Source organism: Mustela erminea, chromosome 11 (assembly GCF_009829155.1).
Source record: "Mustela erminea isolate mMusErm1 chromosome 11, mMusErm1.Pri, whole genome shotgun sequence".
Classification (NCBI taxonomy): domain Eukaryota; kingdom Metazoa; phylum Chordata; class Mammalia; order Carnivora; family Mustelidae; genus Mustela; species Mustela erminea.
The window spans coordinates 31,840,086-31,860,694 of record NC_045624.1 but is presented as its reverse complement, the minus strand read 5'-3'; the positions used below and the strand labels follow the sequence as shown (position 1 = coordinate 31,860,694).

Sequence of the window (20,609 nt, the reverse complement as noted above, 5' to 3'; positions counted from 1 at the left end):
AGAAATAGCAATATAGCCTATAAAAGTCATCACATTTGGTTGAGGCACTGAAAATAACCCAGGTTTCTCGGCATGGTTCACAGCAAAGACTATTAATATGATCCTACTGAATACTGTAGCTGTTACCCAGCTTTACACTTGGGATGCTTTCAGGATTTAAACAGCTAAGAACAAGGATCACAAACTAAATTTAAAACACTCCACTGAAAATCACATTAAGCTGAAAACTATAAATTAAACTTGTCTCTAAGCAACAATCTAAATAGTCAAAACTTAGTGAAAACACTCACTTTCAAAAATAGCCTACTGCTTTGGAGTCTCCATTGGCTCATGACTGCCAAATGTACATATAAAAATGCATAATATGTAAACCAATTTGAAATGAAATAAATCTCTAAAATGAAAAAAAAAAGCCACCTATTTCCTAAAAATTGAAAAGAAAAAAAATGTTAAGTCCTCAGTTGCCATGAATCCAAAATGCATAAAAATATCTTTGATTTTTAATCATTAGGTAAGAAGCTTTTAAATGACAAATAATATTCTTCAATCCAGCTTTAATTTAAATATCAAGCTGTAAGTCAAGTGGCTGATACAGGAGGACCATATGTTATTAAAAGTAAAATGCCCAGTTTACTGTGTAATAAGCCACCATCAGAATTTTGCTAATAAGTTATTTTTAAAAACTATTAGATTAAGTGTCCTTATTGCATCCTCCAAGGATTGTACAGAAGTAACAAGTTTTACTTTCACAGATTTTTCCGTGGCTATCATTAACCAGGGTGAAATTACAAAATCTCCACCTAATGTGCAGTGAAAAGTCAGACTCCTGAAAATTCTCAACAGCAGAAAGGGAACAGAGGCCTTGTTAACACAAAAATCTGGAGTCCAAAATCCTGTTTGCAATCTAACCAAATAAAACTATAGATCAGCTACAGACCATAAATCAGATGTTTGTGTTTGGTTTAACTGTCAGGTGATGATTAAAGACTCGCAGTAATAGAAAAAAAGGTTGTTCCAAGTCGATTAACCAAACTCAAGCCTTCCTGGGCAACAAACACACACACCCCTACCTCTTTTTTCCCCTCCCCTCCCCTTTAGCATCTCATCGGGATGAAGGTACTCAATCATTTGAACTTCCCAGAGAGGTCTGTGTTGTCTTAATAGCTAGCTTATCCTTACTGTATTTCACAAAAGGGAACTGACTCATAGCATCACAAGCGAGCAGGTTTTATTTGAAATCTTAAGTTCACGTTTTCCATGCAAAGAATGAAAAACCAGTTTTCCTAAAAGTTTCAGATTAAAACTTGCAAGTTTCACAAGTGGAAATCAACAGCCCTCCTCTTTCTCCGTTTTGCCGTCTCTCCCTGTTTCTTTTTTCTTGCCCAGGCTCAGCTCAAGCAGCCTCCTCCACCTCCACATCTCTCCTCTCCCTCTCCCGAAAAGCCCCACGTCCCAATAGTGAGGGAAGAAGTTCCAACTGCCCAGATGATTCACACCTGGCCCTTCCTCTGCTGCTAGTGCACTGACTCTGTCCAGGAAAGAACTGAGGGGCGTCCAGGCTCTTCTCAGTCCACACCACCCGGGATCTCCCGCTACAGCAGCGGGACCGCGCCAAGGGTGGGAGGCGCTCCCAGGGCTGCCTTTCTTTGCAGATCCTTGCAGCTCCTGCGAAGCTGCTTTTCAACTCCGAAAACGTTTCCACCCAGGAAATGTGGGTCCAGCCCTCCCCCCGAGGTAGGGACTGGAAACCACCGTTCAGTCTCCGTGCACCCGGATACTGTGGGGCCGAAAGTGGGGTCAGCGTTAGATGGAAACTCACTAGGCTTCTAGATCCCAGCGAAGAACAATGTATGGACACTAGGTGCTCAATCTCCACCTTGCCTGGGCACCTTCTTGGGAAGAACGAGAACACCTTCCCACCCCGGCCCCCCATCACCAAGTGATGGGGCAGCATGCAGCTAGGACCCAAGGCTCCGACGCTCAGCGGGAGGCAGCAGCGCCCAAAGCCCGACACCGGGCCTCTCTAAAGGGGCCTCAGGCACATGAACACACACACACACACAATGGACATCCCCACACCTGCCTGGCGAGGCCCCGTCTCCCCGCAGCTGCCTTCCTGGGTCCCCTGAGGGATGCCAGGCAGCCCCGAAACACTCGCCCACCACCACGCGCGCAGCAAGAGGCGAACAATGGGGGGTCAAGTTCGCCTAGAAGCGCACGCCAGCCCCCGCCCCTGACCAAACCCCACAGCAGCTGAGGGAGTGGGCAAAGGGGTCGTACAGGACAGACGCAGGGAGCCCCAGAACAGGGTGGCCCAGGACTGCTTCCCGCAGGGCTGGGGAAGGACGGGAGTGATCCCGAGCCCAGGAGGCCGCCTCACCCTCCTCGACCCGTGCTCCAGCCGTGAGGCACCGCAGGGAGGGGGTACCCAGGGGAGGGGGCGCCCCGGGGAGCCCGGGCTTGCGAAGCGCCCCGGGGTGCAAGCCGGGTCCAGCCCGAGCCCCAGCCCTCGTCTACGCTCTCCCCGCGCCCACCCCGGGACCTCGGTTACCGCCGCCTCCGCCGTGGCCCCCTCCACGTCCTCTGGGGCGCGGGAGAAGTCGGGCTCGCAGCTCGCGCCGTCCGTCGCCATCTTCCTGTTCTAGCGGATCCGAATGCGAGCTCGGAGCGGTGGCTCCGGGTTCAGCCCTCTCGGCGCGGGCGGCGCTTCAGCCGCTGCGGTCCGGGGACGCGGGCGCTCGCAGCCCGGCCGCCGCTGCCGCTGCCGCTGCCGCCGCCGCTGCCGCGCTCCCTCCTCCCCTCGTCACCGCCCCCGCCGTCTTAACCCGCTGCGCGCCGGAGCGCCGCCCGCCGCCTGCCGCCCGGTCCCCGCCCCGCCGCCCGCGCCCGGCTGCCGGCAATCAGCGGTGCGTGGAGGGAGGTACGGGAAATGGGCACGCGCCCAGGCCCGGCTAGGAACCTGCGGGAAGAAGGGGGAACCAGAGCCCTGGAGGAGGTGCAGGAAAGGGCCCAGTAGGTGATCTCCCAGCGCAGTCCCCACCAACCCTGCTGCGTACAGAGCAATCCGATGAAACGTCAAGCCTCCCAGATTCTGAATTCTCTGTACGGTCAAGGGAGAGCATTTAGTCCCCTCTATCCCACCGCTAGGAATCACAGAAGGCATCCTTTTCTTTCTTGGATTTGTTTGTTGTTGGTTTTTGGGTTTTTTGCGAGACTGCCACCAAGGGCGTGTTTCCCCTCCTGGTGTATACATCAGGCTTTGTTCTGTTCTACCGTTGCCTTGAGTCCTTCTCCAAAAACGATCAACTCCCAGATCAAAATGTATCTTGCTATTCTTTTTATTCCGTGGCACCCGACCCCTTGGCCTATTCCTTTTTATACAACCTCTTTTTCAGTTAAGGTGGAGCAGGGCCTTTTGTTTTGTTTTGTGTTTTGACCCCAAGTCTGGGGTACTTTTTGAAGGGCTAACCGAAAAATGTTTAGTGCCCTTCTTGTAAAAGGAAGCTCTCTACTTTGAAGAGAATTTAAGAGACCTCCATGAGGTGGGGACAGAACACATAATTTTTTCCTAAAAACTGATTTTATGGGAATTATAAGTCTCAAGATACATCATGAGATGAATTAGACCCAAACTCTTAATTTTCTCTTCCCACATCTGATTCCGTTCCTACCCTTTCCTGCCAATTCCCAGGATGTGAAAATCTATCACCTTATCAAGACCATATGGTATAGGCCTTCCCAAATCACCAGATCCCAAAAATGTGTTGAAAGCACAAAATCAAATCACATTCAAGCTGTGTCTCAAAAAAGTAAATTCAAAACACAACCAAATCCTAGTCTTAAAATTCTGGAAGATGAATGCCTGGAATGTTCAGTCCAAGGGTTAACAGATCAAAGCTCTTTTTTTTTTTTTTTTTTTTTTTCTTAAATGGCAGACTCCTAATGAAAGGTTTTGGCACTTTAATTGCCTCACTTTCCAAAGTAGATCTAAATATGATACAAACCATGGCAGAGAATATCTTTTCAAGGACCTGAAAAGTGTGGATCGGTAAGTTGTTAAAAGTTCCTTCCCAAAAAGGGTCTACATCAAGAACTTTCACCTGAAACCCTGGGGTTAAGGGTCACAGGCATAGAAATCACCTCCAGGTTATCCTGTAAGCAGAGATGATCATTTATTTATTGTCTTTGACTTTATTCTGATAGCTAGTCCTTCTCTGAACCCTCTGATTTCCATCTCTGTTCATTATATCATTTCTTTTATCAAACATTCTCTCTGAAATTGCTCAATATTAGAATAACTAGACTCTTTACCCAATGAAAGAAAAGCATTTGACTGTGAAACTTCAATGCTGAATGGATAGTAAAAACTTGATGTTTGAACCAAAAAAATTCCTTGTTCTTTTCAAAATTCATTTTCACACATCAAAAGGCAATGAATTTTCTTGACACTGATACTTGTACTGATGTTCAGTTACCACCAAAGAAATTAACTGGCTCCTTTCTAAGGGGAAAAAAAAAATAATAAACTTCACTTAGGTGTTAAGAACTAAGGATATGACATGACAATATCCCTGAGAAGCAACTCCCATTTATTTTATACATGCAGTTCAATTAACAAAAATATATCACTGGGAAGAAATCGCTTCTATAAGTCTAAATGCAATTAAAGCAGAATTGTCACAAAAGATTCAAACCCTGAGTGATGTCTTACCTCCCACTCCACTCCCCCACCTTTTTTGAGTAAAATAAAAAAAATAAACAGTTGAAAAAAAAAATCACAGAACAGCACATTTTCTAAGGGCCAAAATCCAAGACCTAGTAAGGAAAATAAACAGCATTTTGTCCCTGCCTTAAAGCTGCCATTGCCTACTGCCAACGATTGAAGGGATATCCCACCTTACTGCATAGAAAAGCATACCAGGAGTTAACTCCCTCACCAGTGGCCTGGCCTGGGGCTGCTTCTCTACCAGGAGGACACTTGCTGGTTTAAATTCTCTCCAGAGAATTAACCTCTATTGAGACTGCAAATTAACTCTTTCTGAAAGACTTTCTTTGCACAAAGACGGCCTCTGCTAGAGTCAGACCAAATAGATCTGAAAGAGTGGTGACTTGATGGCTCTAGAAATTAAATCTTTGAGGCTTCATTAAATAGCTTAAAAAAAAAAAAAAGACATCCCAGGGCTAGAGTAAAAATTTCTGAAAAGCAGAGAAAAGGAAAAGATATGGAAGCGTATATGCAGGAAGAAAAGAAATCCCTATAGCAAAAATAAGTCATGATTTTTAATCAGTAAATTTCTTTCAGCATTAAAATGGAAGGAGAGATAACTGAATACATTGCTAACAGAAAACTATTAGTTATATTGTCTTCTTCTCTGAACATAACGATGTGGCTGACCCACTGACAAATGAATTTATTTTGTCAGATTAGAACAGTTTATGTTCTGAACCCTAGAACAGAGGTGCTTGTGCTGAGCTATACTCCAAGATTCTCTTTTAAGACCAGTGAAATGGGTTGCTACAGCTAGGAAGGCAGACTGCGGCTGGGGAGCCAAGAGGTTTTCGATGAAACCATGGCCTTGGCCTCACCAGCCACATCCTCCAACCCACTAAACCAAAAACCCAGAGAGTTATATATAGCGATGCAAAGGGATTCTTCCTTCCATGTGAGAAGATAAAGGAACAGACACATAGCCCAAAACCGTTTCCCTGATAGAGTAAGAGAATTCTTTATTTCAGTTAAATGACAACATTTATGCGAACTCCAAAGAGCAAACCATATGTTATCATGTCTTAGTATTGCCAAATGACAAAATTACCAAGTAGCAAATCATTTCTGACTGCATTCACAAGGCTATAGTTATACAATTTAAATACTCGAGACCACGTTTATCCCTGTCTACACCATGGTGAGCCACCTAGAAGGACCCAGATCTTGACACGGGGAACTCTAACAAAAGAGAGCCAAAGACCTTGAGTCCCCTATATCTATCCCACGTTTTTGAAACCAAACATTGCCAGAAATGAATTTTCTTCTGACCTAGCGACATTCCCTCCTAGTCAACTTGTCATTATCTACATGTGCTTAGGCTCTTTGTGGATTTTACTCAGTAAATCTAATCCTAATCTAGTTAGCCACTCTTGTCAACAACCTATGGCTTTGGAAGGCCTCCTCCACCAACGGCAGCTGGTGTGTGCCAAGGGGATGCAAGCTAATTTTACCTAGGCTAAAGCAAAACATAATTAGGAAATTAAATCTGCTAGGTAGGATGCAAGCCAAAGCCAAACATAAATATATCATTATAATCACTCCCAGCCCCTTTTAACACCACCTTTAGCTGGAAACTGCATTTGGCCATTCAATGCTAAAGTGATGTCCAATAGAAGGTTTTATCAAAGAGTTAAAGGTACAGTAAGAACATTATTCCCCAACCTGGTCACTCAGAACAGAAACTCAGGCTCATTGAGAACAATGAAGCAATGTTGATTCAGTTCTGTTGAATGTTTTTAAAATGTTCAGCCATTACTTGTTAGTTTCAGCTCTTATCTGCAGAAGTCATTTACTAAAACTAAGTTCTAGTGCAAAAGATGTTTTAGTGCAAAACCATTATGGAAAAACAATTTTAACAAAGAAACCTGGCCCACTGCTGCCCCTCATCCACCTGAACTGGAAATGGATCTGAATATTTCCATTTATTCAGCCTCATTAGCAACCCCACAAGCCTGCAGTAAGTAGTTACTAGGCAACCACTAAGGCAGGGGTGTTTATACCATTAGGCATCAATTATAACAAGCTTTATTTTTCTTAGAAAGTTTAAAAACTATATAAATAGGTTGTGAGCTGACCCTTTTCTCATCTGATTAGGAGTGTAGAGCTAGCTATAAAACCAAAGCTGACATTTTCTTTTCACTATGGGGTAAGTAATGTTCAATTCAAAAGGAAATGTAGTGTTTGAAGAATTAATAAGAACAAACTATTGATGCCCTTCAATTTTAATAAATATGCAGATGGTTTTTATGATCCACTCAATGATGATTTACTTAGGATACAAAATACAGGAGAAAAGCCATGAATGTATAACTCTCCCATATAAAATTGTGAAATAAACCACATACATCAACATTTTCCAGGCAATCATAATCAATTAGCTGTACACTAAGTTAATAGAGTTTCAAAAGGCTTTGGAGGGCACCTAGGTGGCTCAGTGGGTTAAGCCTCTGCCTTTGACTCAGGTCACGGTCTCAGGATCCTGGGATCGAGCTCCGCATCGGGCTCTCTGCTCTGCGGGGAGCCTGCTTCCTCCTCTCTGCCTGCCTCTCTGCCTACTTGTAATCTCTATAAAATACATAAATAAAATCTTAAAAAAAAAAAAAAGAGGCTTTGGAATTTTTTTTTTTTTTAAGATTGATTTATTTCTTTGAGAGAGAGTGAGAGCATGAGTAGGAGGGGCAGAGGGAGAGGGAGAATCCCAGGCAGACTCTGCACTGAGCATGGAGTCCTACACAGGACTCCATTGTAGGACCCAGAGATCACAACCTGAGTGGAAACCCAGTAGGACTCTTAACTGACTGAGCCACGTAGGCACCCCCCTTTGGAGTTTTTGACACATAAATTCCATCTTACATCATCCAAAATCTCACTTGATGACAAGTTTTTGTCTACCACATTTTTAAAATTCAAATCAGTTAAGCTCACTTAAAATTGTCTGAAAATATGATGCCATTATTTGAAGATTTTTATTTATTTATTTATTTATTTGACAGACAGAGATCACAAGTGGGAAGAGAGGCAGGCAGAGAGAGAGGAAGGAAAGCAGGCTCCCTGCTGAGCAGAGAGCCAGATGCAGGGCTCCATCCCAGGACCCTGAGATCATGACCTGAGACGAAGGCAGCGGCTTTAACCCACTGAGCCACCCAGGCGCCCCTGATGCCATTATTTGAAAAGAAATAAAATAAATATATGTAGCAGAAGTTATTCAATTAACCAACAAATATAACAAAATTAATTCAGAATATTTATAAAACAATGTCATGGCTAGACTTGAAGCCTTAATTATATTTATGATTCAAGAACTGAAGGAGAAAAGAAACATCAGTGTAGCTATTTCATTCCAGGGAAGAGGAAGTCACTTTCAGGAAGTCACTTTATTCTTCAGAATAAAGAAAAATACTTCTGACAAAGCAACATTTAAATAGTCCAGAATGTTTTATTCTCACAACTAAAGAAATTTAACCACTGAAGTAGTTTTATGCTAGCAATACAGTATTTTTTTTCCTTATGGAAAATCAGAAATAACCACATACTGACCAATACTATCAGACTCAACATCCCTTTATCATTACATCATCTTTTAACGTTCATGATTTTATCACTTTCAGCATTAACTTCTTCATTGTTAAGAATCAATTCAGTTGGGGGACACCTGAGTGGCTCAGTTGTTTAAGTGTCTGTCTTTGGCTCAGGTCATGATCCCAGGGGCCTGGGATTGAGCTCAGCATCCAGCTCCTTGCTCATCAGGGAGCCTGCTTCTCCCTCCCCTTCTCTCCCCGACTCTCTCCCTCTCTCTCTCTCTCCCTCTCTCTCTGACAAATAAATAAATAAAATCCTTTAAAAAAAAAAAAAATCAGTTCAGTTGGGAAATATTTTACTGGTACTTTTTCCTTCCTTCAGATCTGTTAAGGACCCTATTTTGTCACCTTTAGCCTCTACTTCCTGATTAGTGACCATCCAAAAGGGATGAGGCCATTTGGGTCATGAGATAACTTTGCTGGACATATTCTTCTTGGATAGCTCTCAACCCCCACCCCCATGTGGCCATAGATGCGAACTGGAATGGTGATGGGGAACCCCCTTTCCAGAATTTAAAATTTGAGGCAGGGGCAAGGGAGAAGTTGAACAGAAGCAGTTCCAGACGCCCTGAGTTTGAGCAGCGGGTAAAGTCACCCTGCTTAGAAAAACCACATTGTAGAGCTCAATTTCCTGTAAAGAATCATTTTGAGAGCTAGAGAAACACAAAAATGGAATCATAGATTCAAATGTGAAAGGCGAAGCAATAGAGCTTCGAACAGGAAAATATTTTCATGAACTTGTAAATCAGAACATAAGTTCTGACTTTTAATGCAATCCAATTTATCAGTCTTTTTTCTTGCGTGGTTAGTGTTTTACGTCCTGTTTATGAAATCTTTGCTCAGCTCCTTGGCCCCTCAGATGCTGTTTTGTGTTGGCTTTCTTGGAGTCTCATCCTGCACATGCTCAGCTTAGAATTTAGCCTAAAATTTGAGAGGAAATCATGTACATATTTTTTTGGACTCTTGAGTTTCTTCTCTGGGACTTTGTCCTTCAAGTCCCCATAATTTGGCAACCTTCAAATCCTGACCTTTATCTCTCTGGTCCAGTAAAACTCATTTTTCTCCAACTGTTCCCCACCCCCATGCTCCCCGCTCACTCAAAAATCATAGCCCCTCAAATCCTGTCTGCGTGTATGACTTGCCAGCCCCTCTACCAGTGGTTTCATATGTATGTTGTTTCACCTCTTTTTGTTGTTTTTAATAGGAGGATTGACCCTATACTCAGTACCCTATCATAACTAGAACTGAAAACCACATGTGCTTACTTTAAGAAGGAATGTATAAAGAAAAAAAACTTCTTAATGTTCCCTTGCCTAACTGGATTGTATCCAGGACCGTATTATTTATTTTCTCATCGTGGGGTTGGGGGTACCCAGCTGAGACTCTCCAGTTGCCACTGACAAACAGAATCCAGGCACTGATCTGCTACCTCATCCAGAGTCAGACATGAAAAACCATGTTGGAAATAAAGGATGACATTGCACCAGTAGACATATAAATTCTATTACCAGTCTTAAAAAAGTAGCAATGTGCCTCCTATTTCTAGGGTGTAGCATGCCTGACAGTTTTCAGAAATTAAAAGAAAAATGAGAGATTGAAAAGAGGAGAGGCAGAATAGAGTGAGGCTGGCCTTGGGTTTCCCTTAGTTAAGAGACTGATGGTCAAAGGGACATCTTTCAAAGAACAAACATCTCGAATGTGAAGATTCTTATACATTCTGGAAAACTTTTGCAGATCTTCTGGACTTTGAAGTCAAATGAATATTGGTGGGTATGGAAGAACAGCAACTCCAAGCTTGCAATACCTAACACTGAGCCAGCACAGGACAAGAAGTTAATAAATATTGAGTCAGATTAATTCAATGGAACGAATGGATGGAAGGATGGAAAGTTGGGTGAATAAATGGATGGAGTAAATATCACTGCCTACTTACTTTTTGTATCGTTGGCCCCTTAGGCATTGTGGTGAAACTTAGGGATTCCTTCTCAGAAAAAAATTTTAAATGCATAAAACAAAACAGAGCATCATAAAGAAAATTACTTATGTTCAAATCCAGTGATCAAAATTCTGCATGTAAAAAAAGAAAATTTTGTAACATAGGAATAGAGGTATTTCTCTCTTCCATAAAGAAATAAGACAGTGGTAGACCCATACGTAATGTAATTTTGAAGTCTCCATGTATGTAAATAATATTTTAAGATCTCTGTAACGATTATATTGAGATTTTTTAAATATCTGTGATTTCTACTGAGACAAAGTCATAGGTACTCCCAGGTCTATTATGGTCCTTTGCCTAAATTCATAATTGAAGTAAATGTTGACAGTCAGCAAGAGTGAGTGAACATGGAAATAAAATTTAAAAAAATTTTTTTCATGGACTTCCCATGGAATTCTACCAATGAATTTTATCATTTAAGAAGCTCACTCAATACATATTAAGGAGAGTTCATACCTGCTGAAATAAAAATTTCTATCCAATTTGAGACGTTTAGTGAGTTACATATATAAATATATATTTATATAAATGCGTGTGTGTGTGTGTGTGTGTGTTTTTTTTTTTTTTTTAAGAGGTGAAGAATGATGGAAATTTTGATGTATTAGGCCAAGTAGGGTATGCGGAGAAGGGTTAAAGATTCCCAAATGCTACTCCCGCTCATCCTCCAAACAAAACAAAACAGCTCAGGCCACATACTGCAGAGAGGTTGTTAAGTGCAGGGTTCCATGATTAAGAGCCTTTTTCTAGCTGTGTGACCTTGGGCAAATGCTCTTCTCAGTTATCTCATCTGTTAAGTGGCAATCATAATGGCTCTTGCCTCTGTAGCGTTGTTGGGAGGATTAAACTGAGTGATTCATTTAAAGCACTTAGTACAGTGTTTGGCCCCCAATAAACTCCTAGTAAGTTTTCCTTCATTACTATTTTCATGCTCTGCATACACCCCTTAAAGAATAAACAGTCACTCTTATGCACATGACATTTCGGAAACAATTTATTGAATTTATTAAAATGATTCTACAACTACACAGCAGTCCTAACAGGCTCTTTTGTATAAGCTTAAATTTTTTAAGTCAAGTATTCTAAGATTTTAGATTAAATAATAAAAACTCCCCATAAATTTCTGCAAAAGTCACAGTCAAGAAATGTGAATCCTCAAAGTCAGTTCTCACCAAACTGATGATTGCTACATTTAAAGCACACCTCTTTTTACTCAATAAGGAAGTGTTTAACTAAATAATACTCAGTATTGATCCAAAAATATCATTAGGGATTAGTTAACTGGTCCAGTTTAGATTAGATCTAAACTCAGCCTAATCTAAGCCGATGGGCTAATTTCTTGTTTTGTTTAACTCATATAATGTTATTTTTTTAAGGAAATAATTGCTCACATTTTAAAATAGGAGGATTTCATATAAAAATTCAGCCTTTCAACCTCTCAGAAGTTTAAGAGTACCTGAAACCACTGTGCTCACAGAGTCTCTTTGAGACTGAGACTAGTTCTCTCCAGCTGTCTAGAATCTCCACTGTCCTGTTCCATTCTACTTTACTTTCTTGTTTCCCATAATTACATTACTTGTTTTTCTGTAGGGTTTTAACTTCATGATCCCTAAGTCAGCACGTTGCAGTTTATGTGATTCCAGTAAGATTGTGTGTATTTATTCATTTTAATCAGAATGATGGAGGAAACTTGGGCTTTAAAACATGTTTAAGATCTAGTAATGTAGGTATCTTACCATCCACCATCAAAATGCACGTTAACAATTCAGAAATCCTTTGAAAAATGTCAATGTAAGCATCTGTTATGAGCTAAATTATGTCCCCCTCAAAATACATTTGTTGAAGTCCTAAATCCGAGTACCTCAGAATGTGACTTATTTGGGAAAGCCTTTACAAGGTAATTAAGGTAAAATGAGGTTGGGCAGGGGGGTCTAATCCAATATGTCTGGTATCCCTATAAAAGGAGATCAGGACACAGACATACACATAGAGGAAAACCATCTGGAAGAGGAGACAATGGCCCTCTGCAAACCAAGGAGAAAGGCCTCAGAAGAAGCCAACACTGCTGCCAACTTGATCTTGGACTTTTAGCCTCCAAAACAGTAAGAAGATAAATTTCTGTTGCTAAAGTCATCCAGTCTATGGTACTTTGTTATGGTAGCCCTAGCAAACTAATACAGCATCGGTTCTGAATGAACTCATTCTTCCTGGGCTCTCCCACAAGTGACTTTACATCACCCAGGTCATCTCTGGAGTAAGCTCACATCTCTAGGGTAAGAAATTATGGACAGACTTGAGGCAGTGAGGAATGCCTTGGTGCTTCTCAGTGCAAATGTTCCAATATATGGGCTTATCAACCTGTAATTTCAAGTAATTTGTCCCCAATAATAGGCATAATTCTGAAGTTTGCATCTTTCTTTTCTTTTTTTAAATTTTTTTTTTGGGGGGAAGGGGTGGGTGGTGAGGTTACTGAAAAATGAGATCAGATTCAAGGTCATTTCAATATCATCTCATTCATGAGATTTTGAATATGCTTCAATGAGTTTGACAAGAAGAGCACTTATTGCCAGCTCGCCAGGAATTGCACAAAGCTTGCCACGTGTCTTCTTTATGTCTGTAGTGTACCCCGTATGCAACTTTTCTATCAGTGTGCCCTGGCTCAGAAATGCCCATACCGCGCAACTCCAGGGGGCTCCACTCCTCCAGTGGTCTAGGCTGAATAAAAGTTGAAAACACTGGCTGTCATTTCAGCTGCAGGGCCTTGGTATTAGAAGACTGGTTTGACCTGAAGCAAGTGACTATCTTTTCCTCACTATAAAATAGGAATGAGCATTTCAATAGTAACTTCACAGGGCTGTGGTGAGGATTGAAAGAGATTAACATGTACAAGTGCCTCAGATGCTGAAAAGAGCTACACAAGGAGTATTATGATTTTGAGGAACGTTCCAGCCCTCAGGTCAGCCGGACATCTGCTGCGTCATCATTAAGAAATACCACCAGCCCTTGGCTAAGTCAGACCATGGTGGAACTTCCGTCCTGTACACACATGTTTCTGAGCTCTTCGTTAAGGAAATGCTTCCAGGGTTAAGACATGGAAGGAGTTTCTCTTTCCCTTATTACCACATTTTTTTAATAAGAGTAAAATTTCCCCTGTCAGAACACATCAAGATACCATGGTGACAATTGCTATAGAAATGCTAGATTTAGAAAGAAACAAGGTGATTTCAATTCTGTTTCCTGCTACCTGTGTTCAACAGCCTAAACAAACCTATGCTGGCCAGAAGACAGAAAGGGAACACCTGTCCCAACTATCTTGCCCACTCTGCTCTAGAACCTAGAACATCCACTTCCTGCGGCCTCCCAGAAGTACTGCATAGAATAAAGTGCTAGCCTAATATTATTTGGAACAGATACATACTGGGATAATATTAACAAAAAAAAATTTTTTAACATGTAACTATCTGCTGGAATCTAGATCATAGACTGTTAACTCAAATGATTACCAAAAGCCAGATATGTGGGTTATCTGAATGAGGGTGGCCAAGGGTTTAAGGCAATAGAGAATGATGGGGGACTTGAGCCATTTGGAAGGCTCAGGCTCTGTCCAACTAAACGAAAATATTTCCTTGAGCCGAACCAAGAAACACAAATGCAGCAATGTCAGAGCTTCTCATTTTTTCAAGAGATGGAAGAAATCAAATGTTTATGTGAAATTTTCCAAGTTTAAAACATATCTGCAAGTCAAATCTGGCCATGGCTGCCAGTGTTCTGTTTGATTGATGCCCTGAATCCAAGAATCATCTCCTCCCAGTCTTAAAGTAGAGAAAAATGGAAGCATGCTGAAAATGTGCATTCTCAGTAGCCTCCACAGGTATCCTTATTGAATAAGGGCCCTTTGGGAAGCTAAGCTGCATGTTTTAACCAGCAGCCCAGGAGATTCATCTGGAGATCACTCAGGGACCACCTTTTGAAGCATGCTACTGAAGACCCCAAGCTACTCATAAGATAATACCCATCTTTGTGCCCCCAGGCCTAGTACATTATCAAGCATGGGAAACTTCAGGAGTGAATGAATTCTTCCTTATCCCAGGGCTGTATCACAACACTAGTATATGTATCACAACGCTAGTATACTACTATAATATATATAGTATATATTAATTCATTTTCATCTAATTGTCCTTAAGTAGACTAAGCAAATAACTTCACATTGAGGCAGAAGATGAGAGCAAGAAAAATTCTGGAACATGGGACATTTTCTGGGGAGAGCAGGTCTGGGTGAGTATCGATGTAGGATTCCCACAGCATCCAAAGAGCTCAGAGGTGCTGAGAAACGCTTAAAGGGATCAGAGTAACTGTAACTGTTTTACCACAACAGCAAAGTTCGACACATTGGAAAATAATTAGGCTCTGAAGATGTAGCAATTACCATTTATCTTTAGGTATTTTCATTTCTTAAAAAATTTAAAAAATTGACACTCAGACACCCCCGATCCTTCTGTGACCCTGCGGGACCATGCAGAAAAATGAAATTGGACCATTTCCTTACACCACACACAAAAATAGACTCAAAATGGATGAAGGACCTCAATGTGCGAAAGGAATCCATCAAAATCCTTGAGGAGAACACAGGCAGCAACCTCTTTGACCTTTGCCGCAGCAACATCTTCCTAGGAACAACACCAAAGGCAAGGGAAGCAAGGGCAAAAATGAACTATTGGGATTTCATCAAGATCAAAAGCTTTTGCACAGCAAAGGAAACAGTTAACAAAATCAAAAGACAACTGACAGAATGGGAGAAGATATTTGCAAACGACATATCAGATAAAGGACTAGTGTCCAGAATCTATAAAGAACTTAGCAAACTCAACACCCAAAGAACAAATAATCCAATCAAGAAATGGGCAGAGGACATGAACAGACATTTCTGCAAAGAAGACATCCAGATGGCCAACAGACACATGAAAAAGTGCTCCATATCACTCGGCATCAGGGAAATACAAATCAAAACCACAATGAGATATCACCTCACACCAGTCAGAATGGCTAAAATCATCAAGTCAGGAAATGACAGATGCTGGCGAGGATGCGGAGAAAGGGGAACCCTCCTACATTGTTGGTGGGAATGCAAGCTGGTGCAGCCACTCTGGAAAACAGCATGGAGGTTCCTCAAAGTGTTGAAAATAGAACTGCCCTATGACCCAGCAATTGCACTATTGGGTATTTACCCTAAAGATACAAACGTAGTGATCCAAAGGGGCACATGCACCCGAATGTTTATAGCAGCAATGTCCACAATAGCCAAACTATGGAAAGAACCTAGATGTCCATCAACAGATGAATGGATCAAGAAGATGTGGTATATATACACAATGGAATACTATGCAGCCATCAAAAGAAATGAAATCTTGCCATTTGCGACAACATGGATGGAACTAGAGTGTATCATGCTTAGCGAAATAAGTCAAGCAGAGAAAGACAACTATCATATGATCTCCCTGATATGAGGAAGTGGTGATGCAACATGGGGGCTTAAGTGGGTAGGAGAAGAATCAATGAAACAAGATGGGATTGGGAGGGAGACAAACCATAAGTGACTCTTAATCTCACAAAACAAACTGAGGGTTGCTGGGGGGAGGGGGTTTGGGAGAAGGGGGTGGGATTATGGACATTGGGGAGGGTATGTGCTTTGGTGAGTGCTGTGAAGTGTGTAAACCTGGTGATTCACAGACCTGTACCCCTGGGGATAAAAATATATGTTTATAAAAAAAATAAAAAAATTAATTAAAAAAAAAATTTAAAAAATTGTAGCGGTTAATAAAATATATTTATGAATTAAGGATAGATAGTAACAGAAATCTCTCAATCAAAATACAATAAATATTGATATCTTATTTCAAACTCCACATTTTCTTGTCTTAATTTCCCTTGAAACTCATTTATATATTCCTCTAATTATATTTAGAGTGAATCACAAATTTTCATTTATTAGAAGTATCTATGCAGCAATATTTCCTGCTTCTCAAGAGGGGTAGTGAATTTTTAATCAAAGTTGATTTTGGAACAACACTAAAGAATATTTAAAGGTTTAGATTTTCCTAAATTAATTATTTTGAGGGCCAGCAGAGTAAAAATGATAAGAAAAGGATGTAATAAAAAACAATATATAGTGACATTTAGCATCTTCTTACTGATTATCAGGATCTTCCATTCTCCACCTTCTTTTTTTAATATAAACTGGAGTTTCCTTGTCCTCTTCTTTGTCTCAATAAACTGGACTGCTGGACCCCTTGAAGCTTTCCCAGGTTGGTCCTCTTACCACAACTTGTTCAGCTCTGTCCTCTCTGCTATCCGCTGGGAATCTATCCCATTTTGCCTTGTGACATTATCCGATGATCCTAATATAATTGTTGGCAAACTTTTTCTATAAAGTGCAGGGTGGTAAATATTTTAGGCTTTTGGGCATACACTGTAGCAACCACTCAACTCTGCCCTGTGCAGTGTGAGAGTGGCTATAGAGGCTGGGCCAGAGTTGTTCTGCAATGAGCCAATATTTTGCTTATCTTTGTTCTAATAGAAAAGTATATACTTTTTGCATTATTTACAATTATATCTTGTCCTCCCAAATATAGGGAGGACAAGATACGATTACAATTATATCTTGTCCTCCCTTGTAGATAGGGAAGTCTGTATCCTGTTTTATAACACCTATGTCTACAATGTTTTGATCCTTAAATGGGATTGATAAATGTTGGGTGATTGTTTGATTTTATGTGTGTGTGCAGGGGGAAAGTCTCAGAAAATGAGAGAATTTTTTAATGGAAGAGACCTTGGCTCTCACCCACTCTCTAACTTTACAGATAAAACCAAGCCCCCTCCCCCTCACAAATTTTATGTTAATTAGAATTTTAAAAACAAAAGTAAATCAAGGCCTAGATCAGCTTGTGATTTTAGTCACGCAAAAGTCAGTTGTTATGCTTCAAACAAATTTAATTCTAGTGATGACAACTTTGTCCACTTTCTTTTAACATCCAAATGAAATAATGGGAGCTCTCATCCCATACAACCAGGTATGTCCAGGGCCCTTTTCTGTATTTCTAAGGATTTCCTAGAGGTATTTTTAGTCCCCTGATGTTAGTCCCTTTCCCACTGCTCTGAATTCTTACCTTTTGACCTACTTGCCCTCAGATCTCCAAATCATGCCATGGGTTTCTTTTTTCTGCACAGTGGAGGATATATTTTTAGCTTTTCCCATCATAAAAAAAAAAAAAAAAGTAGAAGAAGAAGAAGAAGAAGAAGAAAAGTCTCCACATTTATACCCAATGTGTTTTTTAATAAATGTAAAACTCCAATCCCCTGCTGATTCAGAACACTCCAACCCTGCTGAAGGTTGCCAACATTTGTATATTCCCAGCACCTGAGAAGATGGTTGAATTTCACTTGTAAAAGTTTCAGCATAAAAACACTTACTTTTCAAAATATAAAATTGCATTGTTATGCTAAATATGTTTTTTCTTACTACACACACTGCCCATACCTTCACAGATCCTAATTTCCACCTACCAGTCCAGAAATCTAGGCTTCCCTGGTGAGAATCATGAGCCTAAAGGAACTGAGTACAACTCCAACACTGCCAGCAAAACCAGGGTAAATTTACCCAGGCTCAGATTCCAGGGAACAGACAGATGATGGTAACATTCTGCTACTTCTGGAGTCCTACACAAGGCAGGCAGCCAATTTTAATTCTTCATATGTAAATAGCAAATAACAATAAAGGCTCTCATTTAAAGAAAAAATACCACAGTGCTGTGATCAGTGATAGTAGTAGTGGTGGGAGACTTCCAACTGGATTAATGGAATTGAGGAGTAAAACAAAAAGATGACCCAGAATAAAGGGTATTCTCTTAACTATGCCTGGCTAATGAGATCGTTAAATCCTTATAGGGGATGAACTGGAATATATATCATTTGTGGTGGTCAAGTAACATAATGTCTGAGCAGAATTCTCATTCTACAAAACAGGTTTCCTAATTCTAAACCAATCCTTTTGATGATTCATCAAGGTATTTTACAATAGCTATCTAAACTAAGGAACAAGACAGGGTAATGAACTTTGACCTTTTATAGAGTTTATCTTATGTCTCCATGTGCTCTTATATGTAATGCTGGATATTCAGCCTACATAAATTTTCGATCTCAACCAAGTTCTATAAACTAGTTCTCTTATGGCCTTTCACAAAATAGAATAAAAGTGTGACAGAGGCAATGCTCTGCTCTCTAAGTCCATTTGATCACACGGGAGGATGGCATTTCTTAGCCTGATGGGTAGTTTGGGGTGAAGTGACTAGCTCTGGTAACTTGGCTATAAAGAGAATTGACACATACAACACCTCCAGGCCATAGCACAGAGAACAGCTATGATCTCTTTCCCCCTGATCAAGGATTTAGAAATCAACTACTCCATATGGCATAGCTACAAAGTATATCATTGAATCACCACCTGGATGAGGGGTGCCTCCAAGAGTTACTGGGAGTAAGAAAACATGTTGGTTGTGTCGAAGTGAAATGGGGGGAGTAATTTATTACCACAGTATCGTCAGAGCCTATCTCAGCAATAAACAATTTGAAGAAAGAAAGAGGAAGGAAGGAAAGGAGAGAGGGAAGGGGAGGGAGAGAGGAAGGAAGGAAAAGAAAGAAAGGTGCCTGGGTGGCTCAGAGGGTTAAAGCCTCTGCCTTCTGCTCAGATCATGATCTCAGGGTCCTGGGAAGGAGCCCCACATCAGGCTCTCTGCTCAGCAGGGAGCCTGCTTCCCCCTCTCTCTGCCTGCCTCTCTGCCTACTTGTGATCTCTCTTTCTGTGTCAAATAAATAAATAAAATATTTTTTAAAAAAGAAAGAAAGGTTATATTTAAAATACTAGGAAAACTTATGAAGATAAAATACAATTAAAAACTGGAATTAGAAAATATTTTAAAAGAAATGCAGTGTGGGGGCACCTGGGTGGCTCAGCAGGTTAAAGCCTCTGCCTTTAGCTCAGGTCACGATCCCAGGGTCCTGGGCTCTATGCTGGGCAGGTAGCCTGCTTCCTCTCTCTCTGCCTGCCTCTCTGCCTGCTTGTGATCTCTGTCCGTCAAATGAATAAATAAAATCTTAAAAAAAAAAAAAAGAAAGAAATGCAGTTTTGTGATTTTCTGTGATATTCATTACCTGAGAATAATGAACTATGTTAATGAGGAGAATCACTATCTTGGATTGCATAAAAAATTATATAAACAATAAATTCTTAGAAGTTGAAAGTGAGTTTAATGATTCTTTTAAGACTTAAAACCTTTTGGTACTGATCCTAGATAGAACAACTTTAGCGTCCTATAAGGCCCCAAACATTATAGCAAATCCAGGAAACTATTTGCATTGTAAACAGTAGTTTATTTTCATGTATATCTATGTTATGCAAATTAAACAATAAAGACACCATGTTAAAGAAGACTGGTTTCCAAAGCTCTCCGAAACCCAGGCTACTACCTGTTTTTGTAAATAAACTTTTCTTGGAACACAGCCGTGATCATTAACTTATGCACTATTTCTTCAACAGCCTGAGTGGCCGCAATGGCGACCTTGCAGTTTGCAAAAGCTAGAATCTTTATGCTCCGGCCCTTTATGGATAAAGAAGACCACAGCAAAAACGTAAAACAAACACAAAAAGCTTTGTTCTTTGAATCCTAGGATGTTCCGTAGGTTTTTAACTACATCCAATTTTTATCTTAACACACCGACATTTATATGCACCACTCCGTGATGGACTGAATGTTTATTCTGCTCTCCCAGCACCTATTCGTATGTGGAAATCCTTATCCCAAAGTGATGACATTAGGAGATGGGGCCTTTGGGAGGTAACTAGGTCGTGAGGGTGGAGCCTTCGTGAAATGTATTAGCGCTCTTACAAGAGAAGACCAAAGAGTTAGCTGACTTTCTTTCTGCCTTGTGAGGACACAGAGAGCAGATAGCCATTTGTGAGGAAGAGACCACTCACCAAAAACCTGGCCATGCAGACTTCCTGATCTCAGACTTCCAGGCCTCAGAACTGTGGGAAATTAACTAGTGTTATTTCTAAGTCACCCAGTCTATCATACTTTGTTCTAGCAGCCTGAACTAAAACACGCACTTCGGATGTGAAATCATAACGCCTCATCTAATTATCTCAAATTCTGAAGGAGAGGAGTAGAGAGTACCTTACATTTTACTGTTTATGAGATGCATCTCCAATGTCTGG

The 20,609-nt window shown here is 40.8% G+C and overlaps 1 protein-coding gene across 1 annotated transcript in view; it reads right to left on the bottom strand.

Moving 5' to 3' along the window:
- The window catches only part of CTTNBP2 (cortactin binding protein 2), a 149,642-nt gene extending 146,849 nt beyond the window's left edge, over positions 1-2,793 (bottom strand). Inside the window, exon 1 of the mRNA XM_032304690.1 lies at positions 2,552-2,793. Within this exon, the coding sequence (XP_032160581.1) occupies positions 2,552-2,632 (81 nt within the window). The 5' untranslated portion in view covers positions 2,633-2,793. The remainder of the gene's footprint in view (positions 1-2,551) is intronic.
- Positions 2,794-20,609: the final 17,816 nt, after the last annotated feature.